General features: G+C 46.3%; 1 protein-coding gene across 1 annotated transcript in view; it reads right to left on the bottom strand.

Annotated features, from left to right (window-relative positions):
* Nucleotides 1-14,920, bottom strand: part of SKIC3 (SKI3 subunit of superkiller complex) — a 2,336,627-nt gene that overhangs the window by 2,001,129 nt on the left and 320,578 nt on the right. The window contains exon 8 of the mRNA XM_069627646.1: nucleotides 8,338-8,446. Within this exon, the coding sequence (XP_069483747.1) occupies nucleotides 8,338-8,446 (109 nt within the window). The remainder of the gene's footprint in view (nucleotides 1-8,337; nucleotides 8,447-14,920) is intronic.

The following is a 14,920-nucleotide window of genomic DNA, read 5'->3' on the forward strand; positions in this document are numbered from 1 at the left end:
TGCACCCATGCTCAGCGAATGGTGCTAACCGAACTGAAGCTGCCAACAAAACGGCTCAAATCACGCTCTACCTTTATCCAGCTACACCGTACAAACCAATCCTACCCTCTTAACTTTAAAATCAAACAGAAGGGCAAGGGACCAATCCAGAAGTGATAGTGCGCTGTATAAATATCCTTAACATAACATTTAGCCTTATTGTGCCAGACAATCTGATTGTGCCAGATAGCCTAACTGCGCCAGATAGCAGCATTTCGCATTTAACCCGACTGTGCCAGATAGCCTGATTGTGTCAGATAGTATGTTTAGCCAGATTGCGCCAGATAGCAGCATTTCACACTTACCCAGATTCTTGCAGATAGCCTAATTGTGCCGGATGGCAGCATTTTTCGCATTTAGACTTATTGTGCCGGATCTCTCACATTAAGATAACTATTAGTGAGCAATATCTCACAACTAGCTAGTCCAGATAAAATTGCATATATGAGTCAGTGTCACAACTAGACAGAATTGTGAAGATTGGCATTACGTCATATCTAGACAGAACTGTTATACTAGCTTGCGTCATATCCAGACAAAACTGTGAATGTCTGCTTGTGTCGCATCTAGATAGAGTTGAGAGTGTCGGCTTGCACCACACTCTGAGAGGATTGTGAAGATGGGCTTGCGTCGCACCTGGACAGATCTGTGTAGACTTTTATCACTACGTATAACAACATTCACAAAGTAATTATATAATGGCAGACATTGCAGAATAATTCGTAGAATTTGGACCAACGAAGGGCCAAGAATATTAGGAATACTGCATTGACATTTTGGTAAGTGTCATTACATTACAGGTCCGCTCAGAATGGTGGATGGGTATACACCAAAGGGTATTTGAATGGAATGACAACCGGCGACTGACACCCAAGATGGAGATACATTAGCACCAATTGTATGGGCACTCAATATAGGATGAAAGGGGCAATAATATGTGCATGCAACAACTTTGTTTTAGAAGCGTAATCTAAGCACCCATATGAGCGATGGCAATGAATTGTGTTTTTTTCACCATGTCTGCTAGCAGGGCTAAAATAAGAATTAGGATGTGCTCAAGAAGGTGCAAGATGTTATATAAATTGCCAAAATGGTATGATTTGTGAGGTCACATTTACAATTTGACTTTCTCTTTGTCTTTTGTTTGTCTCTCCTATGTTTTTCCCTCTTTCTCCCGTATTACTTAATTGTCCAAAAAGAGAGTAAGGTCAAATGTTTACACTGCTAAATGGACGACCAAGCAATTAGGATATCATGTATGGGACTGTCATGTATTTGACGAACTAAGGATAAATCTCAGCCTTGAGAAAGACCACCAGTCGAAAACACGTGTCGGCTGTCATATGATAGATCTATTGCATTTTTATACATGCTGTGATCATATAATGAGTTACAACCGATGTTAGGTTGACATACGATGCATTGGCTGTCAGATGATATGGAACAAGTTACTTACCTGTAACAGTTGTTCTCCAGCATGGGTATGGCATGGATTCACATGCTCATGAATATTCCCCGTTGTCAGGCTGGGAATCCTCGGTAAAGAAAAAAAAAATCAGTTTCGGTTTCGTTTCTGAACTGTCTTTCTACTATTAACCAATCACTGGTCTCTGGGTCATACTGCCCCAAGCCAATGACTGCCCTCTACCTAAGCACCTCCTCTGGCAGCCATCTTCAGATTTGGTAGCACGTAAAGTGGCAGTAGGACCAAGAGAAGAGCCGCAGAGAGGTAGGTGGGAGGATTCGCATGTGAATCCATGCCAGCCCCATGCGGGAGAACAACAGTTTCAGGTAAGTAACTTGTTCCTTCTCCAGCATGGGGTCTGGCATGGATTCACATGCTCATGAATACATAGCTGTACACACATTGCACAACCAGGTGTGCAGTCATAATGTCGACATCAATAATGTCGACAGTCAAAATGTCGACAAATTAATGTCGAAAAACAATAATGTCGACAAACAAAAATGTCGACATTTTTCGATATTTTTTCGAAATTTAATTTAGTGTATGCATAAATAAATAAATAAATATATATATGATGTGTTGAGTATGAGGGGTGGTTGGGGGGGTGTTGGGTGAGGGGGGGTTGGGGGGGGGACCCCCCCATAGTAAATACAATTTTTATTTATTTAATTATTGAATAAATAAATAAATAAATAATTGGTATGTGTTGAGTATGAGGGGTGAAAGGGTGGTTGGGGGGGTGTGGGGGGGTGGCAGGGGGGTGTTGGGTGAGGGGGGGTTGGGGGGGGAACCCCTCCATAGTATATGATCCTTTTTTAGGTTATTTATTTATTGAATAAATAAATAAATAAATAATTGGTATGTGTTGAGTATGAGGGGTGAAAGGGTGGTTGGGGGGTGTGGGAGGGGGGTGTTGGGTGAGGTGTTGATAGTTTTAAGGGTTTATAGTCATAATGTCAAAAAAAAAAAATGTCGACATTTTTTTTTCGAAAAAATGACTTTTTACATTATAAGTATAGGATGTCGACATTATTTTCGACATTTTTTTTTCGACATTTTTGTCTGTCGACATTTTTTTTTCGACATTATGACTATAAACCCACACAACCACAGGAGGTGGCAAGGCTCAACATTAAGCATTTCAACAACTCAACATTAAGCATCTCTTACCTCCTCACCAGGCTCACCTTCAAGCAAACAAGTTGTGCAGAACTGCCTGGCCGACTCTGGACTCCTTCCTGGAATCCTGGTCGACGCAGTAGAATCTCGTGAAGGTGTGCGTCTACTTCCACGTAGCATCCCTGCAGATGTCCAGCAGGGGCACACAATAGACATGAACGCCATAGTTGCAGCGATTGCTCTGGTTGAATGGGCTCTCGGAGATCCACTTGATCCTGCCGAAGTTCCCACTTGTGGCAGGAGCGCAGCTCCCTGCTGAGTGAGTCGGCAACAATGTTTTTCACTCCTGCCAGATGAAAAGGTACCAGGAATATCCCCTGGGCGGATGTAGAACATCGTGGTGGTGTTGTCGGTGAAGACCCGTACCACCTTGCCATTGAGCGATGGAAGGAAAGACCTGAGGGCCCAGATTACGGGCCGGAGTTCCAGGACGTTGATGTGCAGGGACCTCTCCTCCGGGAGCCAAAGGCCTCTTGCATGTAGATCTCCGGTGTGCGCTCCCCATCCCTCCAGGGAGGCGTCCGTCGTCACTGTTTCCTGGTGTTCTGGGTCTGGAAGTCCATGCTCGCCACAAGATGCACACGGGTGCCCCACCGCCGGATCGCTTGAAGGAAAGTCTTGTTGAGTGGGATCTTGTCTTCGAAGCTTCCCGCCACTTGCATCCAACGGGCGACGAGGAACTCCTGCAGTGGCCGCATCCGCAACCTGCATAGATGCACGAGGTAGATGCATGATGAAATCATGCCGAGCAGGGACTTGATGGTCCTCACCTTGGCCACTTCCATGGTCAACAACCATTGCACCCTGCCCAGGATGGCCCTTGCCCTTTCCTCGATGGCGAGGCCAACCGCGCCACTGTGTCGAGCCTGGCTCCCAGGAACAGGGTGTCCAGTGACGGTACCAAGCGGGACTTCGCAAAGTTGATCGAGAATCTCAGTACCGTGAGCAGGCGGACGGTCTTCAGTGTGGTCGACGGCGAGTTCTCTTGACTTTGCTCAGATGAGCCAATCGTCTAGGTAGGGGTATACGTGGATCCCCTGCAGGCGCAGCCGCGCCGCCACCCGTGCCAGGCACTTGGTAAAGACCCTTGGAGCCGACTTCAACCCGAAGGGCAGGCCCTTGGAACACGAAACGTAGGAACTTTTGATGTCCTTTGTGTATGGGGATGTGAAAGTAAGTATCCTCCAAGTCCATCGACGATAGGAAGTCGCCTCCAGCTGTTGCAGCACGTGCTGAAGGGTAACCATCTGGAACTTCAGGGCTTTGATGTATTTGTTGAGGCGCCGAAGGTCCAGGATGGGCCACCAGCCGCCGGTCTTCTTTCGGAAGAGGAAGTACCGCGAGTATACTCTGGAGCCCCGGAGCCTCTTTGGGACGAGTTCTATCGTGCCCTTTCTCAGCATGGCTCGTACCTCCAGAAACAGCTGTGGAACATGGTTTTCTTTCCTGGCCAAAGGTGGGAAACAGGGGCACTTCCTTTGAAACTCCAGAGTGTGCACGTGGGCCAGGGCATCCAGCACCCAATGGTCGGTGGAGATGGACTCCCACACGCCAACAAAGTTCGCCAGCCGGCCTCCCAACGGGGTGCTTAGGTGGGGGCCCGACGTCACGGCTGGTTCAGTTCTGTTTCGCTGAGACCTTGCCATCCTGTGTTCCTTGGCGGTCATGACAGTATCCACCGGCCTTGCTGCGGCCTCTGTAAGCTTCCTGCGATGAGGAATGGGCAGCTTGGTGGTACGACGATTAACTGCCGCCGAATCCTTTGGAGGCACCTTGAGATTTGCCTCTGGAGGTCCGAAAGGACGGCCGTCGATGAAGTGTGCCTAGGGCACGGGCCTTCTCGGTGTCCACTTTGTGGCCTGCAGCGACTCGTCCAACGCTTTCCCGAACAGGTTTTTTCCATCATCCCGGGGTTTCACGGGGGTCTTCTCGATAGGCTGGGAAGATGTTTCCCTCCGGGGCGGCAGGGTAACACTAGGTTAAGAAGTCGTCTCCACTGGGGTAGCCTCCACAGGCTTCGCCATGGCCGCCACGACCTCTTCAATCAAGGCCTTCGCCGGGTGAAACCATCCTGAAGGTCCAATGAAACCAGCCAGTCCTGAAGCTGAAGAGCCTGAAGGATCTGAGAAAGGGTCACCATCTTGAACTTGTCCTTCCTGAGGAACTTGTTCAAGCTTCTCAAGTCCAAGATAGGTCTCAATCCTCCATCCTTTTTGGGGATGAGAAAATAGGGGGAGTACCACCCCTTGTTCCTCTCCGCTACAGGTACATGTTCTACTGTACCTTTCTCTAGCAGGGTTAAAATCTCCTGCACAAGGAGCGGGAATGGAATTTTTACAGAGTTGGCTCCCGGTGGATGATCTTGAGGTGTTTGATGAAAAGGAAGACAGTAACCATGGGTCACTATCTCTAGTGCTCAGGCATCTGACGTAATACACTGCCATTCATCCAGATATCGAGTGATTCTGCCTCCCACCTGGGTTTTGTGGGTTAAGACCTCAAAGTGGCTTTGCAGTGGCTGCAACAGTGGCTGAGGAGGTAGTAGCCACGGCTGTGGCTTATCTAGCACCTCTCCCTTTTCCACCACAAAAAAGGTTTTCTCTGTTGGCCTCTGTGACTGGCCTTCCCCCTCCCTTTTCCAAAAGAGGAATAAAAGCGAAAAGGGCGACTCTTCCAGGAAGATGAGCCTGTGTAAGAGCTTTGATGAGGTTGCCTTATAGCGGTGCCGAGTGATTTTGCTGCCGCTTTCGACGTCTGCAGTTTCTCCAAGCTCTCGTCCGCCTTGCTGCCAAACAACCTGAAGCCGTCAAAAGGCATATTAAGTAATCTAGACTGCACATCAGGTGCAAAACCAGATTTCCTTAGCCATGCGAATCTGCGCAAGACTGTGCTAGATGCCATGGACCTGCTTATACTATCCGCTGTGTCCAATCCTGACTGAATGCATTCCTCCAAAGCCTCTTTACCATCCTTCACTATAGCCAGGAAACCATCCCGTTCCTCACCTTCTGGGATGCGTTCAGCCGCTGATGACATGCAGTCCCACAGGGTATAAGTAAATCTTGCTAATATGCAAGTGACCATAGTCGATTTCAGGGCCATGCTGCCCGAAGAAAAAGCTTTCGGTGCCCATGCATCAACCTTTTTATCATCCCTGTCTGGTGATATTGATGGGTAAGCTGATTACCTAGTGGAGGTTGCAGCTTGCACTAGTAGACTTTCAGGCGATGGATGCTTGGATAAATATTCTGGATCTGATAAAGCTGGCCTATCTTTTGGTACCAGTTTCTTATTTACTGCTGCAATCGAATCAGGAGTGTTCCAATTTACCATTACCCTTTTTCTGCTGTGCTTTATGGAATGGGAGAACAGGATCTTTTAAAGGAGCCTCACTCAGGATGTCAGTCATGTCATCCTGGTCAAAATCTGGGGAAGCTGCTTTCCAAACCATAAAATCAATGGCCCTTCCCATAAGATTTCTATAACTGGGATCAGCATGATCTGTAGGATCTGACCTGTCAAAATCCACTTCAGGTGAAGTGTCTAAGCCACTGGCATTTTGGAGACAGTCATACAGGTCTGTTATTTTAGACTGTGGGCCCACTAGTTCTTCAGGAACCTCTCTGGCTCCAGATCTAACTCCAGCTGGAGTGACATCCTCTTCAGAGGAGTGTTCTTTATATATAGATGACATGGATCTAAAAACTTCCTGTCTAGGTTGAGGATGGAAAGTCTTTTCAGGCAAAGAAGGTGGAATTTGCCTAGGCATGGACAATGGCGTCGACTTGGGTCTTGGTATTAAAGAAGGCCTCGATAAAGGCGTCGATAGGATAGACGCTGGCTTCGACAGTGTCGAAGGAGGCTTCAATGCTGTCGAAGGAGGCTTCAATACAGCTAAAGGTGTTGACGTCATCTTCGTCAGCGGTCTTGATGCTATGGTCATCGACTGTGTCGAGTCGAGTTTTGGCTTCGACGCCTATTCTGCTAGCCCGGATTTATGCACCGGAGGCTTAGATTTAGTGTGAGGCGTCGGGGAACTTTCCCTTCAAGACACGCTCGACTCTTTTTCAACCCTTGCGTGTTTAGATCTTGATTTTCCTCTGTCACTTTTAGAGTGAGTAGAGGCATGATCACCACGCGGCAACTTCGAGGGGGTCTGGGCCGCTTTCTCGAATATTTTAAGCATCGAAGCCATGAAGGCCTCATGTTTTTCTGGGGAATCGTGCTTTGAAGGGTAAGTTACTCTCCTCTCAGAAGAGGACGAGGAGGAGGAGGAAGACGACCTATGACTTCGCTGTTTGACTTTTTAGTCAAAGACGAGGAAGATTTCCTGGAGCGACTCTCCGATCTCGACTTCCTCGACTCATGACGAGATTTTCTACCGGATTCATCCGAATCCTTTTGTCTTTTCAAAGACTTATATTTCTCCTCCCCCACCGCCTGCTTACCTCTGCGTTCCCTAAGAGCCTTATTTGACATGGCCCGCACTCATCAACCCGATGGTCTAGGCTGAGGCACCAGAGGCAATTCCGATGGGGGTCGGTTACAGACATCTTCCTGTCACACTTCAGACATTTTCTTAACCCTGTATTGGGTGTAGAGGGAGTTGAAGACAAGGACATCGTCGAAGAAATTCTTGATGCGCCGTTCGTAACACGAAGCAGTTCCGTCGTAAAAACAGAACTGAGGTAACGGGCGCTGCTCAAGCCCTTTATACAGGGGATGACGTAGACGCCGGCCCTCGAGGGACTTCGACACCGCAGTCTCAAACACAGCGCCCCCTGGTGAAACATTTTTCCGAAGCAGCTGAACCTGGGTTACGAATATCATAAGATGAGGAATACGTGGGAGGACACAATCCATTCAAAATATATGTTAAACAAGCATTCGCAAAGCTATGAGTTTAAGCTTTTTGCGCAGGCATGTTATCAGCATTTTCCTAGCACTGCCATAATGGTGTTACCTGGCCCTAAAATGGTAACAGCTGGCAAATGGCATCCACACCTGTGCATAATATGTTAATGCCTGGTAAACATATATCTAATGCCTACAAGAGCCAAAACTGTTGGCCTCGCTAATGCTTGTTTTTAAGATGAATTCAGTGTAAGGAAAAATGCAAGGACAAAAATACTGCTTAAAAATCTGGTTAAGACATTGTTATTCCACCAATAGCAGTTTATAGCTTCAATTAAAACATTAACTTTCGTAAGGCTGCTCAGAAAGCATAGAGTTAGCTGTGAATGAATTCTAGTTTATGCATTGGTGCACATGATAAAATAAAAACAAGCAGTTGAAGTGATGCATGAGAGTTCTTTCCTGCACAATAAGGCCTAATTTTTGGGGTGATCCAGTTCTCAAAGAGATCGCAGGGGTATGTGTTTTGAACAGGCTGGGGAGGCCATAGAGACAACCCAGGCCATTGGAAGTGAATGGGTGGGTAAAAAGCCAAATGGCACACAAGGGCTGTAACCCTCCCCTCGCATCCCATCTCTTCACTTCACATGACAATAGTTTTAGCATATAAGTAGCACTTATTGCTCCAATCATAACCAAAAATTAAAAAGTACCTGGATGAGGCACTCTGATTGTCAAAGGGATCAAACATGTCAGTGGAACAAAACTAAAAAAAATGGGGAAAATAGATAACTTACCTGACTGAATAAAGGTCAAACAAAGGACTTCTAATGGATAACTCAAATTAGGGTAGAGAATCATCACATCTTCACATACAGCTTTCATTTTAACATCCTCATGAGGAAACTAATAAAAAACAAAGTTTCACCATTTTACACAAACAACTCAAAGAAGCATGTATGCATTATTGACCAGGTATACATACAGTAGAAGATTATTAAAATTCATATTCATCAGAGGGTGAAGAGAGAACAGTCACCTTCATCTGCAAATCAGAAATTATAGGGTCATTCTTTGAAATCTGGTAATAGTTCTCATTGTGGGCACTTCTTAGTGTGGGCATGATGTGCAAATACTTAATGAAACACACACAGCAGTACATTAGGGGATCCACTCTCTACCAAAGGATTCCAGCATAAATACCATCTTGTGTGCTGGTGGTACCTGTTGCAGTCAATTCAGCTTTACCTGGCACTAACAGGGACTAGAGGACACAGACCCAGCCTTCCACAAAGGTTGTATACTAATTGACCTTTTCACAATTGACCTCGGGAGAATTGACCTTCGGGAGAATTAACCTCATTTAAAAGGTCAATTAGGACATATATGTGGGGGAAACCCCCCCCGCAACCCCCAATCCAAAAAACCCCAGCAGCCCCCCACCCAATCCCCTTATATTATTTATAATCCAAAACCAACCCAATACATTTATAAAATAACTAAAATAATATAAAGGTCAATTGTGCACAAGGTCAATTAGGACCACCATAATTAGGTCAATTAGGACAAAAGGTCAACTGTAAAAGGTAAATTTGGGTAATAACCCCCCATCACAGTCTCTTCCTTCATTTGAGGAGAGAATGGCTAGAACAGACATTCTCTGCTGAAAATGGGAGTAATTGTCCAAGATATAAATGTTCATAATATAGCAAAATGATGATAAACGTGAGCTACAGTGTATTCTTGCATAGGCTAGCAATATGTTAAGTAGTATGTCCTAAACAGAAATCCGACCATGAAAAGAGGAAAACTGGAGAACCGCTTGTATGGAAGGAGGACAGTTTTGGATGGAGCCATGCCCATATCCAGTGACCAAGCTAAGAGTATATAAGCTCCTGTCTGGCTCCAGTCTGCAGGAGCTTGGAACGGAAGAGGGATAGAAGATGCCGTTCAGGAAGCAGAGTCCTTTTCCCCCATTCTCATTTCTGTAAAGAATAAACTTGTTATCCTTGCAAGATAGACTCTTGGCCTTAATTCCCTAGAGGGGTGAACTTTAATCTGGTGTGAGCGTGAGTAGGGGTACCCGTATAATTAAGGGGTACCCCTGTAATTAGGCCCTACCTTACAGTGGTGACTCGACGTGATCTTAGTTTTTTGCCCCATACTTTGCGAAGCCCTAGGCCAGTCACCAGGAAAAGAGCCACGTCCATCTATAGTGATCGGTCCCCTAAAAACGCATTTATCCTGAGCGACTTTAGTAGGAGCGATTTTAAAAGAAATCCTCTCTGCTCACTAAAGCGGGGCGTGGCTCCAGAAAGAGAGGCAAGCTTTGTAACGGAGGAAACTCAAGTGAAACACGTTCATGTGAGTATACTCTTGCAAGTGATAACAACGTGGGAACATGAATGTATGATAGTATGGTGATGAGGAATGGGATTTTTGGTGATGTGTTAAGGAATAGATTGGATAGGATTTCAGGTGATGTGTTAAGGAATAGATTGGCTAGGAGGTGGGTTATGTATTAAAATTGTCGCCTATTTCTGTTTTTCTACTTTTTTTTCAACTTGATTTTTATTGGTATTTCATATAACAATGAAACAGTCAACAAAACAGAACTCCTCCTACCCCCACTTCCACCTCCAGTTTGCTTGATCCAGGAAATACCCCCCCCCCCCAATGCTGTCACCGATGAGGTCCAGGCATCCGAACAAGGGTTGAGACCCATACACCTAAACGAAAGATCCTTGAAGCCAGATCACTCTTGAGACATCTTATATGTCCGATTGCTCTTGCGGGTCTATAATACCCAACAATGTCATAGATTTCGGGCACCAGGCCCTGCACGCTCCATACGCAATTAGTTCAGACCAGTCTGTCCTAAATCTAACTAAGCCACTCCATTGCCAATATCGACCACATTTTGGTTACCCACTCATGTTCTTGTGGTGGATCCTTAGACTTCCATCGGTGTGCCAGCACCAAAGCCGCCGACATCATCATGATGACATAAACCTTTCGACGGGACCTGATGGGAATCTCCCCCAAAACTCCCCCCCAAGCAAACCATATCCAGCCCTCTATTCCTGCCTCCAACCTTCCCCAGGGTATGCACCACTGCCTGGCTTACTTGACCCCAAAACAGCTCCAATTTTGGGCAATCCCACCATATGTGAGCCCATGTTCCAATCCCCCCGCACACCCACCAGCATTCCCGAGACGAAGATGGGTAGATCTTATGTAGTCTGATCGGGGTGAGATGCCACTGAACCAAGAGCTTTAACCAGATGTCGCAAATCTTAATCGATCTGGTTAATTAGGGATTTGGGACCAGAGTTGTTGCCAGTCCTGGTCTTCAATTATAACCCCCGTGTCTTCCTGCCATTTCTTCATATACATTCTAGGAGAGAGAGTTTCACCTTCTTTAATATGCCTATATATGGACCCCATTAATCCCCTGTCCCCGGAGTGCGAGTCTAAATATTTCTCAAATGACGTCAGAGGACGGGAACCAGCCTGACGCATTTCAGGGTGAGAGCCAATGTCGCAGCTGCATATACCCATATCTATGACGTTCGTCCAGGCCAAAGTCACCCTTGCACCTTTCAAAGTCTTTAACTGACCCCTCGTGGTACATATCTCGTAGCATTCGGCATCCCCCCTGGAACCATGCATCAAAACTCTTGTTCTTACACCGTGTGGTGAATTGCAGGTTCTAAAATATAGGAGTGTACAGGGAAGGGAACGTGGTAAAGTGGGAGCCTATCACTACAGAGTCCCATGCCTCGCCCACTACCGTGGTGATTTCACTAGCATACATTTGAGGGGTTCTATCCGCCCTTGGTTTCCAAAGCATTCCCTCCAGATGCCCTGCCACTACTGCTCTATCCATCTGCCTCCACAGCTTGTTTCAATCGTCCCTCTGCCAGTCTCTGATGATTCTGATCTGGGCTGCTAGAAAGTACGCCTTAAAGTCTGGGACACCCAGCCCCCCTCTTGAGCAGAGAGCCCTCATAAGAGATGCAGCCACCCTTGGTTGTCTCCCTTTCCACATGAACCGGCTCATAACCCTGTGTAGCGCTCTGAAAAAACGACATGGGGTAGCAATTGGGAGGGCCGCAAAGTGATATAGCACCAAAGGTAGAACCGCCATTTTTAGAACATTAATGCGGCCCAGCCAGATGATACTCAGGGGACAGCAGTCGACTAATTTTGATTTGATTTTCCCAAGCAGGGGGGAGATAATTAGCTCTAAACAGTTCTCCAACAGTTCTAGTAAGGAGCACACCTAAGTATTTGATGTGTTTGTCTACCCAACTAAACTAATAGGTAGTTTTAATATATCTCTCCGTTGAAAGCGACAGCCCCAGACTCAGAATTTCAGACTTACTGGAGTACACCTTTAGCCCCGCCACTTGACCAAAAAGATCTAGCTCTTCACTGAGGGCACGAAGAGACACCTTTGGGTCTGTTAACGAGAAGAGCAGATTGTCTGCAAAGGCGGCCACTTTATGCTCATGCCCTCCAAATTATATGCCTTGTATATGTACTGCGGCCCCAATTGCTGTCAAAAAGGGCTCCAAATGGAGGGCATATGGCAGTAGGGAGAGAGGGCAACCCTGTTCTGTACCTCGGCAAACCGTCACAGGATCTGAAATTCAACCATTAATCGCCAATCTAAGGATCGGGTTTTGATAACTAGCCATCACCCGGCCCACGAAACCTGGGCCAAACGCCATCTTGATCAGCGTAGCCCGGAGGAAGCCCCACTCTACGCGATCAAACGCCTTTTCACCATCGATGGCCAGGAGGAGAGCCGGAACCCCTTTCCTGTGAGTCTTTTCCATCAGGTGTGCTATTCTCCTCACGATATCCGCCGTCTGGCGGCCCCTAATAAAACTTGCCTGGTACTCGCATGCTCACAGAACACATTCACTTATAGATTATGTCTGGCTGTCCAGTTCCCTCTTAGGAAATTTACAAGATATCACATTGGGTCCTATTGTGGTCTCTGACCATGCTCCTGTCATTCTGGTGATCGCTAGACCAATTGGGCCCCCGGGTTTGTGGAGGTGGAGGTATCCTGCGACCCTCTTTAAGGACCCTATTCTGGTTAAGGAGGTGGAACAAGAGCTTGAAGCGTTTGTCGCTCGTAATAGCTGGGAGGACACCACGCCACAGATATGGTGGGATGCCCTCAAAGCTACGATAAGGGGAAAGATAATAGCGATTAAAGCAAGGAGGGAACAGGAATTGCATTTGGAGGAAGAGCGGCTGGGAAATAGGCTCAAGGAGGAAATGGCCAGGATGGCTGAGAAAAAACTAGGGCTATTGAAAGAGAGGTCCGTACACTTAGGGCCCAGCTGAATCTCATTCACTCTAGAGAAGCTGAAAAGTCTCTCCTCCGTTTGCGGCAGAAATACTACGTTAAGGCGAATAAATCGGATAGCCTGTTAGCCAAGATGCTCCGGAGGGAAGACAGTGAAAAAACGATCTTAAGAATCAAAGGAGAGGGGGATCAGACATACACCTCCAACAGTGATATCAAGGGGGAGTTTTGTAAGTTCTCCTCAGACCTATACTCCTCTAGCGAACCGGATGCTAGCGCACAGGAGAGATACTTGGAGAGGGTCAAGCTTAGCTCTATAACGAATGAACAGAGGGAACAGTTGGAGGGGGAAATAACCACGGACGAGGTCAGAAAAGCGGCATCTTCCTTGGCTGCTAATAAAGTCCTCGGTCCGGATGGTTTCCTAGCCAAATTTTATAAGCTACACAAGGAAACTGTAATCCCCCATCTTACTAGGCTATTCAATCACATAGGGTCAACAGGGGTTTTGCCACGGACTATGGAGGAAGCAAAGGTGGTTCTCATTCAGAAGAAGGGTAAAAATCCGGAGCGCTGTGTGGCATTTCGACCAATCGCATTAATACATTTTGATGCTAAATTGCACACAAAGGTCTTAGCAGCCAGACTAGACATTATGTTTTTCTACTTTTTATAATGAAAAAAGGGAACCTCAGTGTATAAAGACTGAGAGGAAAGGGAGCCCCAGTTTTATAAGGACTGGCAAGTAAGGGATCCTCAGACATAATGGGTTGAGAAGGTAGTACCACGCAATATTCTTTTATGACGATAAAAACAATGGGATCCTCAGCACATTAAAAAATGCTGTGAAGGTGGTATTACAAAGGATATAAGGGAAAAAAAGTAGAGGCTCGGTATAAGGAATGGGCCTGAATTTTAGTCAATTTTTGTATATTTTCTCTTGCTGTCTTTTGTGGTAAAAAAGGAATGAAGGTGGATGAGTCGCGGTGTGTGTGTGGGTGAAATCAAAGTGGAAAAAGTATAAGAGGGTGGGGGGAAAAAGTGGGTTGATCTGTATTTTTGTGTAATAAGTAGCAGTGTATGCAGCATAGCAGTAGGGACTAAGTGAAGCATTGGGGACGTGTGCAACATTATGGCGGAAGAAACCCCAATAAAACACAAGCATAGGGTATTGTAACAGGATAGATAAGTAGCACAAACAATGAATCGTAGAAGCGGGGGATGTCCTGCTCCTGGCCATAGCAGGGCTCCCATAACAGAAACAGGCTAGAAATAAATTCCATCTTTTTAGCAGCAAAATATAACGGGAACAAATTCAAAAAAAAAGAAGAGATTTTAGATCTCTGGCAATTATTCGAGGATATGGAAGATCAGGAAGATGAAAAAGAGATCCAATGTAGGGGCATATACCCCGTAACGCCTAAACCTGCAGTAGGGTATACAGTCTATAAGCCTCCAGTACTAGAGAGAGTGTCAAACGGATTATCAGGATTAGCAACTGGGGGGAACTCAAGAGCTTTTGCACCACATCCATATAACACATCCACAAGCGCGCTGACATGCCCGTAGCATCAGTGTACCCAGAGGGTCCACAAGCAGATATAAACAATGAGTTAAGAGCGTTGCGGGAAAGGTTAGTCAGCTTACAAGAACCTGAAGTAGTATCACCAGAAATAAGGGTACCGGTCTAGAAAATAGGGGATTGGAAGTCAGGAGATATTTTGTTTAGATTCAACCCTGGGCCAACAAGAAGTGTTTGTGTTGAAAAAGATGATGGGGAGAGGGTATGGACGGTCCTGGGGCAACAAGTAGTACAAGCAAGGGAACATGAAGGGGAAGATCAAGGTGGTAGAAATAATGAAGAGGCAGGGCTGCAAGAGATCAAGGAGAAAAGGAGGCGAGAACCCCGTCCCCGCCACAAGAGGCAGTGAGGAGGGATAGACCAAGAAATAGACCAGATTTAATGGTGGTAGTACAAAATCAGACCAAAAAAGGGGTAGATGACAAAGTAGACATCCAGATGCCTCCTATACATAAAGGAGTTGGGATAACAC

This window comes from Ambystoma mexicanum, chromosome 6p (assembly GCF_040938575.1).
Source record: "Ambystoma mexicanum isolate Mex_15411 chromosome 6p, UKY_AmexF1_1, whole genome shotgun sequence".
Taxonomy (NCBI): Eukaryota; Metazoa; Chordata; class Amphibia; order Caudata; family Ambystomatidae; genus Ambystoma; species Ambystoma mexicanum.